General features: G+C 40.6%; 1 protein-coding gene across 1 annotated transcript; it reads left to right on the forward strand.

The window, feature by feature from the left end:
* Window positions 1-1912: 1912 nt before the first annotated feature.
* Window positions 1913-14323, forward strand: FAM171B (family with sequence similarity 171 member B). Its single transcript, XM_033064693.1, has 7 exons — window positions 1913-2186; window positions 2893-2985; window positions 3280-3435; window positions 5201-5368; window positions 9674-9790; window positions 10326-10449; window positions 10720-14323. Exons 1-7 carry the CDS (start codon window positions 1913-1915, stop codon window positions 12053-12055), a joined length of 2268 nt encoding a protein of 755 aa, XP_032920584.1. The 3' UTR covers window positions 12056-14323.
* The last annotated feature ends 7613 nt before the right edge of the window (window positions 14324-21936 follow it).

A 21936-nucleotide genomic window follows, 5' to 3' on the forward strand; every position in this document is an offset into this window, starting at 1 on the left:
TATTTTAGCTGTTAAAACTAGGCTGTTTTTCTCCTAACTTGATTCCAGCTGTTAAAATACCAGCTTATAACAGGCATTTCTGGTATTTCTTCTTACTGGCATGACCTTGAATTTTGTACCACTTGATTTCTTACTTTTAAATACTGTTTCACGATAGACTTCTGACTTCCAAATGATTACTGGATAATAATATTGTACACAGCCTGTTTTCTGTCCTCTGTAGTCATTGGCCAGGGGCAAATGACCTGTTTTTCAAGTTTTGGCAGCCTCTGGAATGATACTAGTATCTGTGTAACTGGATCAATGCCTGGAGGAGCTGTTGGGAGCCTGTAATTTGCTGACATGACATAATTTTTTCCCCCATTATTACATGATTTAAAACCCCTCTAGCACAGTAATTTAAAGCAGTTTTATTCTTGAAATATCTTACATAAGGAAAAAGAAAAACCACCCAGATTACATTGTGCATTTTCTGTTTAATTCTGTCCAATACATTTGAGTGCCATTGGGTTTTGTTTTTTTTTAAATTTTTATTTTTCTGAAAATATGTTATCAATTTGCTCAAGCAGATGTAGTTTTTTGTATGACATTGCAGAGAATCAATGTGATAAGTTTTCACTGTGTATGTGGTAAACAGTAATAAATGAGGCCAGTGTAGCTTTTGTTGTGTGCTGGTCATTTTTTTTGCATGAATGTACAACATGCTCCATGCATACAATAGATCTAAAGAAATGCTTATTTCAGAGAGACCCAACTTGGAGGGAATCTCCACCACATACTGGGGTTTTTTTGATGGATTGCACTCAACTCCTCAAAACCTATTCATTTAAATCAAGGTCAGTGGCAGTAATGTCTTGGTGCAATGTCAATCTCAGTTACAGTGGGGATAACATAATGAAATTGAAGTATGATTTAGGGTGGATACATTTCAAATAACTTAACTTGACATTTGACCTAAATAGAAATGCATATTCATGATGAAGTATTAGGATCCAAAGTAGTGCAGTGACACTGAATAGTAATATATGTGTTACCAAAATACTGAAAAATTTGTTATTTAAAATATTTTTAACAGTGATCCATAGATATTTTAATTTCTAATAACAAATTAACCCTTTTCTGGAAATAATGTGGAATTCTGTCCCTTTTCACACACAGTGAAAAGTCTCCCTAAGAGTTTATTTGCCATCAGGGTGGAGAGAAACTGAATGTGATTCAGAGCACCTTGAGACCATTGTTCAAGTGGATTTATTATTTTCAACATACTTTGTAGTCACTGAAATTATGACCTCTGCAAGACACTGGGTATGGTAGGAACAATCAGATCCTCTAATTAGAGAAATACTGTTTAGAAGTTGCAATGTAGGAAGGTGGAAAGTAGCCCAGTGCAAGCCTGGTGGGAGATGGTAGCTTTAAACAGTGTCTGCATGCATTTGGTGCTGTATAATAATGTTACACATGTAAATATAAATGCCTTGTCCCACTGTCTGTAGACATCAGGTTCTCTGCCTTTACAAACCCAAGGTGCATTTTGAAATGTGTGTGCCAAGCCAAGGGCTGGATAACAAGACCATCTGTATTGTCAGTGTGATATTGCAGAGCACAGTAAATCTCACCTTGTCACAGATGCATTCTTCAAGCTTAAACAAAAAGGGAAAGATGGCTTTGTAATTTGGTTTAGAATGTTTTGTTTTTTCTTTAACTGGTTAGTTGTTATATTTGCTGAGTTTGATCAACACTTTTTGACACCTTTGTGCCCCATCTTAAGGTTTTTTGTTTCCCCCTTCTCTGGGGTATATAATTGCATGGATACCCCTGCCTTTGGCCAGGGATAGAGATCCACTGTGCAGTGGATGAATAGCAAAGAGCTGAACTCCAGAACTTCTTTACAAAATTATGCTCCTTAGTTGTGATGTGTTACCATGACCTCCTGCTTTTCTTTTTGCCAACAGGATCTGTTTTTACACTGAAAGTTCAAGTAAATGACATCATCAGCCATCAGTACCTGCGACAAGCGGTGGTGGAGGTGTTTGTTAACTACACCCTGACAAATTCTACTCTTACTGGAAACAATGGAGCAGTGTTAATAAAAATCCCCTACAAATTAGGATTAAGCTTAACTATTGTCTCATACAAGGATGGCTACCTGCTGACACCTTTGCCTTGGAAGACGGCAAGAATGCCAAGTACGTAAGCGTCTTACAGTGCTATTATTAAACTGTATCTAGCAGTAATTAAATTTCTCTCCTAAGCTGTCTGGGTAGTTGCTGTCAGCTGAACACAACTCAGTGAAGTCAGTCAAGGGAGGTGGTGTCTGTCAATGCAGATCTAAGGGTGAACGGTCTGTTAAACTTGTCAAAATTCGGATTACTCTAAAACAGAAAATAGCCCTTTTAAAGTCTAAGTGGGTTATGTTGTGACACACAGTGAATTGTTAGAAATTTTTGCCTGGAGTTAGCAAAGAGCTGTTAATGTGTTCTGACAAAAATCCTGTTGACTGGAGTGATTCTTGCAATACCAATGCTTTTTGTCCTCTAAGACAGGTATAACCTGTTACAGCTCCACTTCAGCAGTGTTTCCTCCCAGGTTTTCTTGTTTAACTACTGCATGCTCTTAAAAAGGCACAGGATTTTTTTTTTTTTTTTTAAAGAGACTTTTAAGAATTCTAGTTGCTTGTTAATCCATAGAAGGTACAAAACAGTAGCAAACATTCACCAGAGGTCTTTCTGCCTAAACACTAAAATTGCTGCCCTGGAAAACAAGAGTAATTTATTTAGTCTTCATATGCTCTCTGGTTTATTAGCTGCTCTGTTCAATAATTCTTTCGATTTGGAGACCCTGGAGGATTTGTTTTTGATTGCACAGTCTAACAGATATTATCATTTTCCACAGTATACTCGTTGGTGACGCTCTCATTATTCCCACAAAGTCAAGCTAATATATGGCTGTTTGAAGATACTGTCTTAATTACTGGAAAACTGTCTGGTAAGTTCTGTGTATGCAGACTGTAACTAAATACTTTGTGACAGCCATCTGTACCCACATGGAAAAAAAAATTAAGCATCTCATTCTTATATAATACCTATCTACTTAAAGGCAGATTTTCTGTTAATTATGTAGCTGTACAAGGGGCTGTGACAAGTGCTAGACTGGAAATACACAATCATGGATGCAAAATGGGTGAAAACAGGTAGTTATGCTAAGTGGATTTCTGAAGGGTAATAAAAGTACTGTTTGTCTGTTTTACTGTGGCTAAGACAAAATATTACTCTTTTACAGATGCCAAATCTCAACCGAGTGTTCAGTTTCCTAAATCACTGCTAAAGCTCCCAACAAATCATATTGCAAATGTTACAGCTTATCTGACAGTGCCAGAGCAATTTTTGAAAGTGGACAGCTTTCTCCAAACAACAGGAATTATTCTAAATAAATCAGGTATGTCAATATGATGGTTAGGAATTCTTATAAAGAAAGATTATAACATTATAATGCACATGAGTGCAGTGTTTCAGAAAAAACTGTGCTTCATTTAAGAGGGCCTGAAACCTGCTTCCATTGTATTAGATCAGAAAACTTTGTTCCACAGCAGTAAGCTATAAACACATGAGGTGAGTAATCAGTGTTACTCTATTTTGGTCCATGCAGTATGAGAACATATCTTGCTGCACTGAAATACAACTTCAGAGTCTGCTTTTTACATTTTTATATATGTATATGTATGTATGTTCAGGATTTCATGAGACTGTGGAATTGGTTTAGCAAACACCTTAAAAATGCAATTATAGCCAGACAGCAAAGCAGGTGAACCTAAAGAGATCCGTGAAAGAGGAGCAATTAACTTCAGCTGTGGAGTTTGTGCATTTTCACTGGAGTGATTGGTTCTAGGGTGTTAGACCCAGCACAAAAATTGCATGGAGCCCCTGCTTGGCTCAGTCAGTCTGAGCAAGTTTGGGACCAAGTGCTCCCTGTGAGTACAAAGCACAGCTGTAATAATGTTTTATTTACATCTGTTTCACTGGAGAAGCACTAAGTGGTTTCCTGAGTTGTAACTCTGCTCTTATACCATTAGATTTTTTAGTATTTGTCATTCTATCAGATAGTTTTTAACTTGCATAAGTAGGTCTTAATTTGCATCTGGTAGTTGGGCTGTGTGCAGTTCCGTCTTTCTTTTGTTCTTTTCTTTCTATTCCCAGGGGATCTGAAGCCATGAGGCTCTTAAATTCATCATGGTGCAGGAAGAGCACACTATATGGCTTATTTAAACTCATCATACTCTATTCTTTAATTTTCATGCCATTAAAGGCAGCATATATACTGATATTTTGACATAGATATTTTAAAATCTTTCTTGTCTGTATTTCACCTCTTTAAATGGAAGGCAGAAGGAAAGCAGCATAGGAGAATAAGCAGTGTTTATCCTCTTTGAGTTTCCCTTCAATCAGTCTGGCATGTGTTTTAAATTATTCATATACCCCTAAAGGAATAGGCTTCCTTTTAGGGCAGGTGGGAGCTAATTGATATCTGATGTGCCAGGAGTTCTCTCACAACCAGCTTCTAACAGCCTGCATAGATTTAACATTATTCTGCTACTTAGTAATTCTGTTTCAGCTTCTCTCACCATCCTGTCATACTGGGCATTCTGGAGCATTTGCAAACTGGTGAGAGGAAAACAAAGGAAAGAAAATTTCAGACTGCTTTGTAAATGCAACATTTCCTCTGAGTGCTTTGACAAGCCTCATGATTAACTATTCAGTTAATTCTGCCTGCCAAATTAGGAAATTAATCCTTACAGGAGAGGTTCCACATGTTTCAGTTTCATTCAATGTTATGTACATTGTGATAATACCAAAATTCTTCTATGATCTGTATTTCACATCATTTAGGTGTTTTGTGATCTGATTATGTGAGGAGAAAAACCCTTCCTCCCCCACCCCAACACAAGTTTTGCTCATCGTTAGTTCTAAGGCCAGCATAGAACCCAGACGCTGCAAATCTGTTTCTCTTAGCATTGGTGTAGAAATGGCTGTGTTTTGTTTTAATCATAAGTTGTTAAAAGTTCAGAAGAAAAGTAATGTTGTTTTTTATTTGGCCAAGTTGATAGCAGCTGAATGTGGCTGAGGGCTTGCCTTGGTAGTTTAATTCTTTATTTCTTTCTAAATAAACTGTGAATGGAGACTTAAAAGACATTTCTTGCCTTCAGGATTCAAAAGCATGGAATTAACTCCTCTGGCTGCCATATGTGTAAATGTTCTTTTGGCTGGGAAAGAACTGAACATAAATGGTCCCATTCAGGTTACACTTCCTCTTCCCACAACTACTGTCAAATCAGGAGATGCTGTACCTGCCTGGACATTTGATATGAAAATTGGTAAGTGGGTTATTTGTTATTTTTGCCTTCTAGCACATGCCTGTAGGTTTGGGCACATGGCACTGTGGGTCATGGAACAGTGATGGCACTATTCTGTGAGGTGATGGTCAATTTTTTAATGGATTAGCGTGATGTGTTCGAAGGTATTTCTCTGCTTGCATTAGTTCAAAAAGTTTTGGTAAAATTTGTTAGCATTCCTCTTGCCTGCATTTAGTGTACTAGATTTCTATTTTCTTGGAGGCCAAGTGTTCACAGAACATATATTTTAGTTGATGTTAAATTTCAAGCCTAGTACTTTTGTGAATTCCTTCTTAAAAGAAAGCAAACCAGAATTGAAGATTTGGATGTTTTGTTTCCTAGAGTGTAGCTCTAAAGATCCTTTGACGCTAGGACTGGAATAGATACTGCTTCAGTTAACAAAAACAATTCAGAAAGTGAAATGAAGGGGAAATAAGAGTTATCCAAGGGAAAAACATAGTTCTTCCAGTATGCAAAGAGGAGGCTGGGGATTAGTCATTCTAAACCTTTTGTCATCCCTTCACATCTAATTTTAGTCAAGAGTGAGTAATGAGCTATGTAACCCATTTAATGACCTGTGTTAGGTGTGGGTGCATTAGTGTCCTGATTGTGCTAATTGTACCTCAGGTCACCATCACACTTCAGCTTGAAACATGTGAGTGAGGAGGTCACATCTTGGTCCTCAAGGCAAAAAGTTTTTGTTCAGCAGTTGGAAGTACAGGAGAGGGACACCAGCTCTAACAAAGTGTTGTTTACATGTTCAAGAAAGAAACTGATCACCCTTAATGAAAAAAAAAGAAACTGAAGAGAATGGATTTGAGTTAAGGATGTGCTAATAAAATTTGGCTAGGCTGCTTTGTGGGGAAAAAGTAAATAGGATAAGTTTTGGCATAGAAGATTAAGTCTGTGTGTATACCTAGAAGACTTTAGAGGGGTAATTGGAGGAAAGAGATGGCACTTTTCTTCAAATAAAGGGTTTAGTCTGAGGTGGTAAAATCTCACCCAGGGTTTAAATTTCTTACTGCCACAGCCACTTTTGCCAGCTCCTGTGCTCATCCTGTGCTGAGCTGTTTTGCCTCCCTAAACAAAGCTAAGTCAACACTGTTGTTAAAACAAGGAGTTGACAGAACTGGAGCAGCACAGGATCAGGTTAGAATACAAACCAGTGTTTATGTGAGTGTTGAGGGTCCTACTCGGCATCCCTACACAGGCATGTTGTGTGAAACAACTCCTGTAAAACAGGAGCCAGGAGCATGGCATGCTGAGCCAAACCCCAGTAAAACCAGTTGTTTTTTCCTCTCCAATGGGATGTACAGTAATTTCACGATTACAAACCGCACCATTTTGACTAAAATTTTGCTCCCACCCTGGAAATGCGGCTTACACTCAGGGGCGGCTAATATGTGAATAATTTTCTGACATTCCCAAAAGTGTAAACCGAGGTCCTGAGCCGAGCCCTGGCCAGTAAAACCTGAGTTTACGCGATTGTTACAAATTGGTTAGTCTGTTGCACAGCGGGTGGACCTGGGATGCCTGCTGGCAGCGCAGGAGGGGGAGGGAGGCAGGGGAACTCCCTCCTTCCCTCCTCTCCCGCAACCTGGGGGGAGGCAGGGGCTCCGTGCTGCCGTCCCTGCAGCTCGGGAGGGAGGCAGGGGGCTCCCTCCTGCCTGCCGCCGCGGGAGTGGGGGCATTCCTTCCCCTCCTGCCGCCGCCGCCATGGGTGCCAGTGGGCTCCCGTTCCCTCCTGCTGCCACCACCATGGGTGCCGGCGGGCTCCATGCCCCACCTGCCACCGCGGGGCAGCGCCAGGCCAGGGTGAGTGAGCCCAGAGACGGCAGCCGGCCCCGAGTGGCCCCGCCAAGTGGTACTGCTGAACTGGGCCACCCCAAGCGGGCTGAGCCCTCATGGCCCGAGCCGAGCCAGTAAACCCTGCCCTGCCACGGTTCTGTTAGTATTTGGCAACTTTGTTGCACGCGGGTCCTCGCTGCGAACGACAGAGCGGCTTATATTCGGGTGCGACTTATTTATGGACAAAAACCGAAATGTTTACCAAGATCTGGCAATGCGGCTTATACTCAGTGCGGCTTGTATTCGTGAAATTACCGTACTTAAAGGCAAGTTGTTTGTAATGGATGCTCTCTGAAGCATGCTGTTCACATAGAACCCTCACAGGGAAAGGAGGATGGTGTAAAAGGACCAACTTTTGGGGCAGAACTTAACTTGTACTTTTTCTCCCATTTCTTCCTTTCTTCTAGTAAAAATTGGCAACTGTATTCACTTTTTGGATGTTTATTCCTAAGTATTATCTTTATATTTTACTTTTGATCAGACACACAAAATTACTTTTTCCCAAGGTAACTGAGTAATAGCAAGGCAAGGTTTAGTCAGGGTTCTGGTGACTGAGGGCAGCTGAACACCTCAGCTCTGCAGCAGGCATTCCAGAGCATCCATAAGGAGCAGCAGGCCCCCCTCTGAGCTGAATGCAGAGCTCCTGCTGCACTCAGTAATGAGGTTCTGGCCTCCCAGATGTCACATGCGGGATGTCCCCAGCAAGACACCGACACAGTTTTAAACTCTGAAGTCCTTGGGTAATGTGTTATGATGGTAATCAGAGCTACCATGTCAGCACTGGTAGTGGCAAGGGAACAGGTCTGTGTGTGATGTGGTGTGGGCTGACCCATAAGCAGCAGGGAAAAGAGAGAAACTGCTTTCACAGGTCTGCCTGTGCAGTGTTCCTGGGGCTTACTCCAAGTGGAGCAGTACTGAGACTGTTCCTGGAAAGTGAGCTTTGGTAATTGTACTCCAGCTGCTGTAAATGCAGAATTTCCTCATCTATATTGAGTGTGGCTTCCTTCTTATGAAGTGTTTTGCAGCATTAGTGCTAAAAGTACTTTGTGGATTTTAATAGGATTATAAAAAACAGAAAGCTTGCATTCAACATTAAATTGAGAATTATATCCTTCCGTGTGAATGTCAGTAAGCCAGAGAGAAAATGGGCTTGCTCATGAATCACATCTTAATATTTTATCTTAACGCCAACTATTTTCTATGGAGTATATTGGGGGAAGATGTAATTTGCTGAAAAGGACAGCAAGCATTGTGTAACTTCTTATGGATTTGTTCAATCAAGATAGAACTTGTGGAGACCCAGATATTATTTTTGCCTTTTATACAGTGTTTGCTGGTATCACTCCTGACTCTGGACAAGGTTTCTCAGGTGTCTGAGAAAGTACTTTCAGAACTCTAGGTGACTGCTGCTGCCTTTCCCCTCTGCCAGCCACCACAAGCACCAGGAGAGGCTGCATGTTTTATTGCTAAATTATATTTTCTCTGTATGTGCCTGTGTATGTGAGCATCTGTGGCAAGTGTCCGTCCTCATCTTTACCTTCTGGCTGGGAGATATTGCCTTTTCCTTTGCTGAAAGAAGGGTCCTGGAAGAAAATCAAACTGAAATTCATATAAGGTCCAGCTTACATGAGTTTTCGTACTTTGATTATTGGTGTTTTAAAAATGCTGGTGGTTCTCTGTACCTCTCAGTATTTGCAGGTTAAATATGTAAGGTTGGTTACATGGGGCTGTTTTCTGTCCTTAGAATTTAAAAAATGGCCCACAATAAATGTGTTTAAATGAGTTAAGTGTGATTCTCTCTCTTCTAATGGACACTTTATTAATTGTAGAAGCTGGCATGCCATAATACCTTTCCTTTGCATTGCCAAACAGATGGTGTGGAATCTGTGTCCTAACAACAGCACTTCCTTGGACGAACTGAAGTGTTACAGCCTCGGGGCAGGGAGGAGGAGAAAAACATTAAGATAAACATTGTTTATCTTATTGAGGCTTAATAAGATTAAAATGTTTTCTCACTAACTTCTGCTAGCTGATGTTAAACTTGTGTTCATATGCAACAGTTACCTGCTCCCTCACTTTTTAGTCTTGGCCTTCATGCATGCTGAAGGTCATTTAATAGGCTTTTTCAAATTATTTATGTGCCTATTTGTGAAAGACAGATATTAATAGAAAATTAATCATATTAAGTTTACTTCTGGTAAGTAATTTTGATGCTTTGTTTCAAAGTAAATGGCCACAGAAGGATATTTGCAATGAAATTTTCAGGAGAGGAAGTTTGCCTGTTCAGCTAAAGCTGTGTAATAAACAGTGGCTAGATCAGAAGTTTCAGTTTTTCCCATGGCCTTGTGTATTTCTGGCAATGGCCTAATTGCTGATGGTTTGAGGTATAGAAGAATCGTGCATGGCAAGTGCAATGTTTTGTCCTTTTTTCCCCCCCAGGTGCTTGGGTAAACCGTGGGCTAGGAATGGTCAAGGAGGTGGATAGTCAGTTAGTATGGACATACACTGCTCAGCACTTGGGCTACTGGATAGCAGCTCCACTGCCTGGAACCAGAGGTATGGCAACAGCTGGCCAAGCAATTAATGAGTGCCCCATGTACAGCTGTCAGTTTGATTGCTTCATTCAGCAGAAAAGGAGAAGTGTCATGCAACTTCACCACTTGGATAACTTGTTCGAGTCCTTACAGTGATTTTTCTTGCATGTTTTGTAAATTCGTATGCAGGGATCTATCAGAGAAGCAATGTGGCTAATTCCAAAAACAGACAGCACCCTCTCTGACTGTGCTAAGTAGAAAATGTGGACCATTTTTCTAAGTTAGTTTGGACAATTAATACAAATAGAATTTGTCTGTAATGAAGTAGATGTCTTGGTAAGGCTTTAGTACTTGAGATAAACCTGTCATTATATTGTAACTGGTTTGTATATTTTCTACTTTGCTGAAATAGCAAGGTGAAAAGGGAAGGATGAACATAATGCCATTGGAACACAAAATCACTGGAAAAAAAAAATTCAGTTTATTAGTTCTGAACATCAAGTGGAACTATTTGTTTTTAAGAACTAATGCTTGTCTGGTTTTGTTTGATAATCTAGAATCCATTATTAGTGCTGTATCCAAGGACATAACAGCCTATCACACCATGTTCCTTACGGCCATTTTGGGAGGAACTGTTGTCATTATCATTGGATTTTTTGCTGTTCTTCTTTGTTACTGCAGGTAAGCAAAAGAAGTTCCAGTGACCTCATTATGAGTTGAATTTGAAGTTGATAAAATAGTATTTTGAGGTTAAGACTTGTTTTCTTAGATAAACTGTAATCTGTAGCCTATTTTTTTTTTTAATCACAGTTGTTACAGAACTTCATTTTAAGTTTGTGATGTCAAATTACACTGCAGCTTTTTAACCAAAGTCTAACCTTTAACTATGGTAGTCAACAGCCCAGTGTTTCTTAATATGCTCTGCAGTCACCTTGTTTCTCTTTTGCATAGGGATAAATGTGGTCGGACACAGAAGAAGGAGAAAAACACAACCAAGCTGGAGGTCATAAAAAAAGATCAGACAACGTCAACAACTCACATAAATCACATCAATGCTGTCAAAGGGTCTTTAAAGCTGGAGGATAAGTCTCAGTTATATACAGCGAAGAGTTCTTCATACAGCCCTCAAAGAAGGCTGTCCATAGACACAGAAGATGGGAAATCACAAGACAATTTTAAAATCTACTCAGAGGATGCTTCTTATCAGTCATCCTGTCAGACTGGTCAGGCAGGAAATTCAGCCCATTCAGTGGAGCCCAGTGCTGGAGTGAGGCTTTTACAGCAGCCCAAGCACAGTAACAGTACTATTCCCCAGGCTCCTAGGGATATTCCAGACCAAAACAGGTACCTTTCACTGAAAGAGGAGATGTATGGGCTCACCCATATCCCAGAACACCTAATGCATATTTACAATCAGCCTATTGCTATTCTTCAAACCTCAGACCTTTTCCACTCCCCAGAACAACTGCATCCTGCTAAATCCGCAACATTGCCAAGGAAAGGGCAGTTGGTGTATGGCCCCATGATGGAACCCATGAGTCGAGACAGTTACATGCAAACACTCCCCAAAATGCCCGGGCACTCCCTTCCCCAGCCCTCTGCCTGCAGAGATGAGAACGGTGCCCTGGGTGGTGAAGAGGGCTTGCCTTCCCAAGCATCCAACTGGGGCAGGTACACCAACAGCTTACTGGAATCTGTCTCTGTTCCTGGGACATTGAATGAAGCAGTTGTAATGACTCCCTTTTCATCCGAACTTCAAGGGATTTCAGAACAAACGTTGCTGGAACTCTCTAAAGGAAAACCATCTCCGCATCCTCGAGCGTGGTTTGTGTCCCTGGATGGAAAGCCAATTGCTCAAGTGAGGCATTCTTTCATAGATCTGAAAAAGGGCAAAAAAACTGAGAGTAATGATACCAGTCTGGACTCTGGTGTGGACATGAATGAGCATCATCCTAACAGGAAACTGGAGAGAGAGAAGACTTTCATTAAAAGTATGCCACATTCTAAGATTCTTTACTTGGAAGATCTGGATCTGAGTAGCAGTGAAAGTGGGACCACTGTTTGCACTCCAGAGGACCAGGCTGTGAGACACATTATGGAAGGAGGGAATGGGCGAGTCCTGGAACAGCATGATGAGGAAGGTCTAAGGAAAAAATCTCTACCAGGAAGTCATGAATCTGGTATCCCTTCTGCTAAAAAAAGGGATAGACCACCTCTCATGAAAAGAGATAGCAAAACCAACATCTGGAAGAAAAGAGAGGAGAGGCCGCTTATTCCCATAAATTAAAACACAATGTGCTTTGTGCTGTTGCTCTCCCTGCTGGTTGTTGATCTCTTGCCTGCTTCTGTAATTCTGCAGTGTTGGGTTTACATGGGAAATGTTGTTTTCTAGTATCAAGAGAAGTTTCATTTTTTTAACGTACCGATTGAGTTACCAAACTTCAGCTGGGCAATTGATATTCCATGTGAATTGAAAACAGGGAAATGCTACTATTCAACTTTTCCAGTTCCTCATTTTACTGGCAGTATGGGGAAGGCCCACATTTTACTTAGCCTGTCATTCTTGGACACACCTTTGGGAATGCACAGTGAGAAATGTAGGCACATGATTTATGTTTTTTTTGTACTTGTAGCTAATGCAATGGTAGCCTAGTTAAAGCCATTCCTCAGCCTTGTTCCTAATCAACCTGACCATCTGTACAGTATTTTATATGTGAACTTTTCTAGGGATCCCTTACTATACTTTGTACAATGTGAAATGTTTCATCCGTTGGTCCTGTGACACCAGCAGATGAGCTCTGTGGGATTTATCAGCAGAGCTCTAAAGCATTGCTTCCCTCTCTGTGGGCCCAACCATGCACAATTCCATACACCACTGGGGAAGGGGAAGGGTACAAGTGTGGCTGCTGCAGTTCATGGTCCCTGCCATCTTAAGATGTTGCCCATCTGCTTTGTTTAAACCTGCTTTGTTGTGGCCTGTGGATGTTGAGGACTGACATCAGCTATGAAGGGTCCACATCCAGCAGAAAGGGACTGGTTCTGGTAGCATGTGAAGCTGCAGCTGCTCCTGATCCCAGTGTCTTGTTTTGTCTTCTTCGTCAGTGAACATCTTCTCTTCTGCATGCTGTTGGGCCAGCTGGGCTCCAGAATATCGCCTTGAATCTCTGCATATTTGTAAGTGGGAGTTTGGCCCATGCTGAAGTGTGCAAGATTAGACAAATTACGCCTTGGAAATAGTTTCTTGAGCAGGAAAGCTTGGCACCGTTGCTTTTTATTTTATGTTTAAAACAATGGGAGATCATCTGAGGTTTATGTGCCTACATTTTGCCAGCCTAAGCTGCTTTTGTCTAGATTTGCAGAGGAGTTAAACAGGCTTTAAAAGTTGGGGGGAGTGTTATGAGCATGAGACAGCAGATTGCAAAAATTTGGTCTATAATGCAATATAATTACTATTTATGACTCATCTTAGAGTTAAATTTACCAAAAGTCATGAATGCATGAATTGTAACTAAGATATGTATAGAGGAAGGAAAGGCCATCAGGATATTCTTTAATTTTAATGTTCATCTTGTCAAAGTGATCATTTCAACTTTGGCTAACAGAAAAATGGATGCATCTCCTAATGTGCTTCATATAGTAAACAGAATGTACTTCTGTGGTTTTGAGGCTGTTTCCCTGATGAAATAAGTTCCAGCATTTTGGCTTTGGCAGTTTGATTACAAATCATCCTACAAAGGCTTTATAAATCTTTCTCTTAGATCTTGGTTAAGGTTCTGTACCAAGACCCAAACATACAATGCCTATATTTGAATTGTGATGTGAGTGGTGCTTGGTTGCCTGCCTGTAGTAAACTCAAGAGTTGGGAAGTATCCTATACTGGGCTTCTGGGAATATTTACTCAGGAAATATTACTGTGAAATATGTCTGTTGTGTTGGGATTGTCAGTTGTCTGGTGCTGTTTCTAGAACAATATGGAAGGCAACCAGGATGGTACCAGCAATGCATCAGTCCAAACTGAGCATTTGCTTCATGAACGAAATGTTCCTGTTGAGCTCACAAGCATGAAAATGCAAATTACATTTGATACAGGTGTGTGTGTGATGGGTTGGCCTTGGCTGGATGCCAGGTGCCCATCAAGCTGCTCCCCTTTCCCAGCTGGACAGGGGAGAGAAAATAAGATGGAAAACAACTCCTATATTGAGATAAAGCAATTTGCTAAGGCAAAAGCAAAAGTCTGCGTGTGCACAAAGAGGGGAAAAAAAACCAGTTTTGTTCTCTACTTTTTGTCACCAAGCAATGCTGCTTCCTGGGAAGCAGGGCTTCAACACCTGTAGTGGTTGCTCCAGAAGCAAACCTTGTAAATAACAAATGCCCCCACTTTCTCCTACTTTCCTTAGCTTTTATATTTGAGCTGCTGTCACATGGTATGGACATCCCTTTGGGTAATTGGGTAAGTCAGCTGGCTTAGTTGTGTCCCCTGCCAGGATCTTGCCCACCCCCAGCCTGCTGATTGGCAGTGAGCACTGATGCTGTGCCAGCCCTGCCCAGCAGTAGCCAAGCTCCCAATGCAAAGCACAGCGCTGGGAAGGCTGCTGTGGGAAATGAACTCCAGTCAGCCACACCCAATATCCATGGGCATCACCATCACAGGTGGGAATCTCAGCTCCAGTGCTTGGAGCATCTCCTCCCCCTCCTTTGGCACTGACCTTGGTGTCTACAGAGTTGTTCCTCTCCCCTCCTCTTCTCTGGTCACAATTAAACCTGCACAGTAACTTTTTTTCCTTCTCAAATCTGTTATCACAGAAGTGTTACCATCATTTCTGATTGGCCCAGCCTTGGTCAGCAGCAGCTCTGTCCTGGAGCTGCTGGCATTGGCTCTGCTGGACATTGAGGAAGCTTCTGGCAGCTTCTCACAGAAGCCACCCCTGTAGACCACCCTGGCAACCCAAACCCAATACACATGGTGAAGCAAGTCCCCCTGCAACCCCTGGAGTGGAGATGTCCACCTACAGCCTGTGGAGGATGCCTGGAAGAGGCTGGGAGCCGTGGGAAACCTGTGCTGCAGCAAGCTCCTGGCAGGAGCTGCGGGGAGAAGAGCCCATGATGCAGCAGGTTTCCTGGTAGTACTTGTGGGGGACTCCCACTGGAGGCAGGCTGTGCCTGAAGGATTGCACCCTGTGGAAGAGTGAGCCACGCTGGAGCAGTTTGTGGAGAACTGTTGCCCCAGAGGAGGACTCGAGTTGGAGAAGTTCATGGAGAGCAGCCTCCTGTGGGAGGGAGCCTGCACTGGAGCAGGGGGAGGACTTCTGTCCCTAGCAGTGGCAGAAACCACGAGTGATGAACTGCCCCACTCCTGTCTCCCTGTGTCACTGCCAGGAGGAAGAGCTGGGAAAGAGGGAGGGGTGGGGGAAAGGTGTTTGTAAGATTTATTTTATTATCCTGCTCTGGTTTTGTCAGTAATAAATTCAGTTAATATCCTCGAGGTGAGTGTTTTGCCTGTGGGAGTATTCAGTGAGTGATCTCTCCCAGTCCTTTCTCAATTCATGAACCTTTCATTGTATTTTCTCTCCTCTGTCCACTTTGTGCAAGGGATTGGTAAGACTGGCTTTGGTGGGTGCCTGGCATCTAACCAGGACAAACCACTAGAGTGTGCAAATAAGTAATTAAATTGGCCTAAAGAACCTAAAAGAGGTTTAATTATGATTCATCTATTTCAGATGTGAAGATGGCTTGTCACATTAGCATGCTTTTGGTTCCCTTTCTAGGTAATAGGTTTTTTGTTGTCCAATACCAAATATGTTTTCACAAAACTTTTTTTTTTTTAATGTGCAGTTCTACTGGATTTTTTTCTAGGCCCAGATATTGACCATTTCATCCTTTGCTTTGTTGTGTACATTAGGAGGAATCAATTTATATATGCACATTTCTTCTAAAAGCTGTTTTTGAGGTTCAATATTGCCCTGTTTGCAGAGTTGTATTGGTTCTGATGGCTCCCTTTTGAAAAAAGAGATCGTTATACAGTCTGTTGAACACAAAAGAAAATCCCTGACAAGCTAATAGTTTTGAGGAATTCATATTAAGTTCATGTCTTTCCTTGAAATTTTGTTCACCTACAGTAAATCAGATTTTTAAAATTCATTTTTCATTGTACATATAAAAAAGACCTAATTTCTCAAACGTACTTGTATCATCAAAAAAATACAGACTACTGTAAATGGCTTTAGTTATTGAGTTCAAAGGAAGCAAGTTTGGCACTCCATTGTTCTTGTTCTCTGACAGTGTAGGTCAAAGAAAAAGGATTAGAAATCCAACTCTAAAATTATTATGATTATGACTTATATTCATACATAATATTTCAGAATATATTATCTCAGTCTTCACATTCCAGCTGTATGTTGGAATTTATGCACTGGAAAAACTTGTATTGCCTGCTAGAGATTAGAATTCTTAATTTTAGATCGCTATAAAAAGGAGTTTGACTGTGCTGAGCACTATAAATTTTAATTCCACAAAAAATTCTACATGATGTGTAACATATGGAGAAGAGGGAATGTCACAGTGAAGTTTGTTTTTTTAGTCAAAGTAATGGTTTTCTATATTTCTCTATATGATTTCAACATATGAATTTATAGGAATCACTGAATTTATTTTTTAAGATTTTTTTTTCTGTTGGCTCTTTAGGACATTTAGACTGTTAAAATGCTGATGCTAGAATTAGGCCTATACAAAAATTAGCAAGAATTCATGGCACACAGCTCATGGAAAGGCTGGGGAAACATTCAGAGGTTTTGACTTTGAATCTGGAGGTTCCATACCTTGAGAATAAGTGGGTGATGTCTGTGAGCCCCTTCTAAGGAGAGGGAATTGAGTAGAGAAAATTTGGAAAGGATACAGCTTCTTTCTGATGCTAGTTTGCAAACTGATATGTGTTTGTTCTTTGGTGGAATCCATTCTTTCTGAAGAACACAAATATTTGCAAGACCAATGTCTCAGTTCTTCACAAAACACTTATTGAGCTGTCAGCTCTTGCAAGAAAAGCCCTTATTTATGTACATATAGTTTTAAATGCAAGCTCATTGACAGTAATTTTTAGATTGTTACCAAATGCTAGATTATAGATTTTAAAAAAAAAAAAGGTGGGGGAATCACTTAAAAATGACATTTGATTAAAAGAGGTCTTTATATTAAAGTAGAACTCTGGCATTACACACCTGAAAGTAAAAATTGTGTGTTAATTAGGGACATTATTTACCACTACGACGCTAGAGATGATGCACCAAAAATAATCCAGGATGTAGGAATGTTTAGTTGTCTCCTTTGTTTTTATGCAGTATTTGTACCAAAGAGGATGAAATGAATGGGCACCAGTAAAAATTCTTGTTAGTTAAAAAGTGACAAAGATTCACAACACTGCTGATCAAACACTGTGCAAATGAAAAGGCAGTGCACTTCATCTGTTGTCTAGTAAAACCTGGAGATAAATTAGCCTGCTGAAGTGCCTTTCTCTTTCATCAGACTTACTTTATCAGTGGGACACCTGACTATCTGAAAAGCACATTTTTTTTCTGTTAGCCAAAAATAGCCCCTGAATTCATACAATTATGTAGCTTTTATAATATTTTAAAAGGCAGATCTAGTGTTTTTTATGTTGGAATACCGACTTCTGCATGTTGATGATGATGGTAATTGTTGTAAAACCTGATTTTGGTATTTTATGTTTGAAAAGAAATTTAAAAAATATATCTTTAACAATCTGAACAGTAGTGTCTTTTAAAAATGCACATATGGGATCTGGTTCAACTTTGTACATCAAGTGCAAGCATCTTGAAGTCACTGGATTTGCAGGTATGAAACTGACTGGGATATTAACTTCAAAAATAAAATTAATATGTTTTTATATCAACATTATTATAATGATGGTAGTCCTTTTTTCAGCTGCTCACTTTGCTTGCCAGTAGCAGCAGAAAGTGTATGGAGATGGGTACATAATTCTTATTTTCTAAAACTGATTTTTATCTCAATTTGGAGCCTAACCTGCATTGCTTTTTAATTTGTTTTTTTAAATTTATTTTTAATTTTTTTAAATTCAGAGGTATTATGAAAACACAGTACTATGCCTATGGAGTTAAAGATGAGCATACTTTTATAGTAATTTGTACCAATTTGTGCCACACTTCTAACAGTAGGCAGCTACATTTGTGTTAAAGAATTTATATGAAAGATGGTTTAAATTACTTGAATCTGAGCTTCATTTTTTTTAAAGCAGTATTCATTGTGTTCTGAAAAAAAAAAAAAAAGCTTCAGTTTTTTTAAGACTGGAAAGGAAAAACTCTGTCATTTCTTGTTGTGCTAGCACACTCAGCCTGAAAACTCTTTTACCAAATGAATTTTTTTTCAGTCAGTTTTAGGATCTACTGAACATTCCTCTACTCCCCCTCCCCAAAACATCCTGGTACTTTATTCCCCAGGCAAGTGATTTAGTTCCTTTGAAGCACTTGTTGCACTTCAGTCCATGTTAGAACAGTACTATATTTCCATGTCCCTGTGTAGAAAGGCAGGTTTTAGTGCTCATTAGAGTATGTTGCTCATACAAAGCCTGGCTCTGGATGTTGCAAGGCACTGCTCACCACCTTGAATCCTGGAGCCTTACATGCAGCAAATGCTTCATGACCTTGGCAATTATTTTCCAAAACTCTCTAGTATGGATATTGTTTATGTAAAACATTCTTGATATTCAGCATCCTGGTTTTAAGTATTTCTACCTTTTTATATTTTGTCAGAGGTGTCTTTTCATCTCTGTATTTACTACAGTAAATCAGTATCAGTGTATCTGTTGCTGAAAATGGGACTAAGATTTGTAAAATGTTACAGCTTATGCAATATAATAAAAATTTGAAAAAGTTATCAATGCCTGTAATTTTATTTGAGTATCTTTGAAGCCATATGTTATTTAGGAACATCTCTCAGCATTTTCTTTCTAAATATCATTAAATGTATTTCTGTCATCACCATAATGACAAAAGAATGTCATCCTCCTTCAGGTTACCAATTCTAATACAGTCACATTCTCTGTTCTGTTTCTTGTGAAGAAAAACTTCTTGTAGTCTTCAGCCAGAGAGACAATTTCCTTGCAAACAAAAGCACATCAACAGAATAAGGAGCTAGGTTAAAAAGTTTTTAACCCTTTATGATAAAGTCATAGCTAAATTATTTATTTGGAAAAGGACAATCCAAATGCATACTACAGAATCATTTGGAGATGTACTGCACTAAAAGCAAGTTCTAAAATATTTGCTTTGTTTGCCATGGATGTTTGTTTAAAAAGCATGTTGTCTACTCTCTTGGCAAAGTCAATAGCAAAAATATTTTTTAATACATTTTTCATAAATTTGTAGACTACAATTATATAGTTATGTAGCTCCCTAACTCACTCAAGTGCTTTCCCTACCCTTTCTCTTAGATTTTAGAAAAGCAAGCTAACCTTCTTGGAATCTTACTTAGTCTTTCCTCTAGAGTGGACCAAGGAACGTTTTGGTTTTTTTCCAGATATTGTGGGGCTAGAAGCTAAGGGGGTTACTTAATTAACTGTTCCTCTAATTGGATGATTTCTGTTAAGTATGCTAATTTTTTCAACCTTTTAAATTGTTAGAGTCCTGTATCATGTGCATTTTGCCATACTTGCACCTGAAGGACTTTCATTGAAGAGAACCACTTTTTATTATTTAATCTTGCTTGGCTTGTGAATTTAGGTGTCCAAGTCAGTTACAATAAGGCAGGGAAGTAAGTGACAAACTATAAAACGTACTCAAAGACTAATAGACTCTAAGACTGTCAAAATATTGGTTTAAAAATATTTATTGTAGTGCTTTTCTGTGCTGGGAATGCTCTGCGGTTATTACAGAGGAGTTTCCAAGGTGGCTGTTCAGTCTTGTTGTCTCTGTTGCATTCACAAGTTGTTTAGTTTCTAAATTCTATTATAATGAGAATAAGAAGTGCATGTTTTTCTCTGTAAAGCGGACACTTCACTGCAGAGCCATTCTCCAGTTCATCTTGGTGGTCCACCCAAAGTTTTATGTATTTATGTGAACATTACCACAGATGTATCTACAGAAAATGAATTCCAATTGCTGTTAGCTCTCCAAAAATAAGAAAAATCACATAGCAATACTAAATAGTCTTCCCTTTTCTTTTCCTCCTTCCTCTCCACCCACATTTTAGCTCCTAAGATTGCCACACTTTCTCAGATTGCAAAAGGGCTGTAACAACAGTCAGGTGTTTTTCCTTGTGTATGTATTCTATCATTAGAAGTGTAGCAAGTCAGAACAAATTTTATGCCTAACCTGTGCTAAGAGAACTGAATAATTTTCTTTAATAACACCTCCTGCCATATGGGACAAACATCCTCTTCATCAGTTTCTCCCTGATCAATGCATCTGTCCTTCCCTTCCTTGTAAGAGTATTAAACTGGGAAAGTATTGATTGTGTGGTTATATGAGAGAAGCTGAGTAATCTTACTATAGCAAATTCAGTTTAATAAATTTAAAGCAAGGGCTTAGTCCCCTGTCACAAATTTCTTCAGTGACCTGATCCTGCTCACCAGACTGCCAAAGAACTAACCTAGCCAAACCCGCTAATTTGCTGTTGATGTGGTGGGTTTTAATTCAGGTTGAATTAAATTTAATTGAGGTGGAATTTCGAGGTAAGCAGTGCATCCTTATTGCTGTAACAGGGCTGGTGCAAGGACAGGAGCTCAGGTGTGATGGGGAGCAGCTGAGGGGGCTGCGGGTGAGTACCCAGAGATTTTATTCTCTACAACTCCCCGAAGGAGGGCGAGGGAAGTCGGGCTTTTCTCCAGGTAAGTGTCGGGATGAAGGACACAGCCTCACGCTGTGCTAGGGGAGCTTCACACTGGACATGAGGAAGAATTTTTTTTTCACAGAATGGGTGATTAGACATTGAACCAGGGATGCCTCACTGCGCCTTGGAGGTGTTGAAGTGAAGTCGGGACGTGACGCTGGTGCTGGGGCGCTTGTGCTGGGTCACGGCTTGGACTCGCTGGCGTTCGGCAGCCCGGTGGGTGCCGTGATTCAGTGTGGGGCCCGCAGAGCCCCGGAGAGAGCCCGGGCAGAGAAGCCCGAGGCCAGGCCCGGCCCCGCAGCAGAGGCCGCCATGGCGCGGCCGGGCCTCAGCCGTGCGGGCACCGCCTCACGCCGCCCTGCCCTCTGCCCTCAGCGCTCCTCGCCCCGCTGCAGCCTGAACAGACACGCTTTATTGAAATACACAACTGTGTACTGAAATACACAATTTAACACGTGCTCTGTAAGGGCTGACAGCCCTGAGCGCAGCCAGCGCGTTCCTGCTCGGCGCGGCGGCCGCTAGAGGGAGCTGCTGCACTCCCGCCAGCCCGCAAAAATGCGAATATTTACCCTCTGCTAAATATTTCTGACAGTTCTTCAAACAGTTGACGGTTACGGGTCTTTTGATAATAGAAAAGTAATTGGTGTAGTTTTTACTGGATATAGTGCATATATATATTTATATATTTTTATACACACACATATATACTACCTATATTATAATATATTACAGTATATATGTATTTATAGTATGCATTGTAACATATATTATAATATCTGTAGTATTTGTGGAAACTATATATTATACATATAATATTAAGAAAAAGCTCTTCCCTGTGAGGGCAGTGAGGCCCTGGCACAGGTTGCCCAGAGCAGCTGTGGCTGCCCCTGGATCCCTGGAAGTGTCCAAGGCCAGGTTGGACAAGACTTGGGCCAACCTGGGATGGTGGAAGGTGTCCCTGCCCATGGCAGAGGGTTGGAACTGGATGGCCTTTGAGGTCCCTTCCAACCCAAACCGTTCTATGACAATGTGCTAATGGAGGTTTCAGTCCCATGTGTGTTTTTTAAGGCGTAAGAAATTCCTGCTGCCCTGTGCTTGGCTTCTCTGAAATGCCTTTTTGTTTCAGAAGGGACTGAGTCCAGCTGGAACGTGACAGAGATGGAGCCGAGCTCCCAGACAAGCAGGGAGGGTCAGCAGAGGAGCTCAGGGATGCCAGAGGAGGTGGGATGGGGCTCTGGGACCTGAAAGGATAAACCCTCCCTGTGCCAGATGGTGAAGGAAAAGTGTTGATGAAGAAAAGCTGATCAAGCT

The sequence above is a fragment of the Catharus ustulatus genome, chromosome 7 (assembly GCF_009819885.2).
Source record: "Catharus ustulatus isolate bCatUst1 chromosome 7, bCatUst1.pri.v2, whole genome shotgun sequence".
Taxonomy (NCBI): Eukaryota; Metazoa; Chordata; class Aves; order Passeriformes; family Turdidae; genus Catharus; species Catharus ustulatus.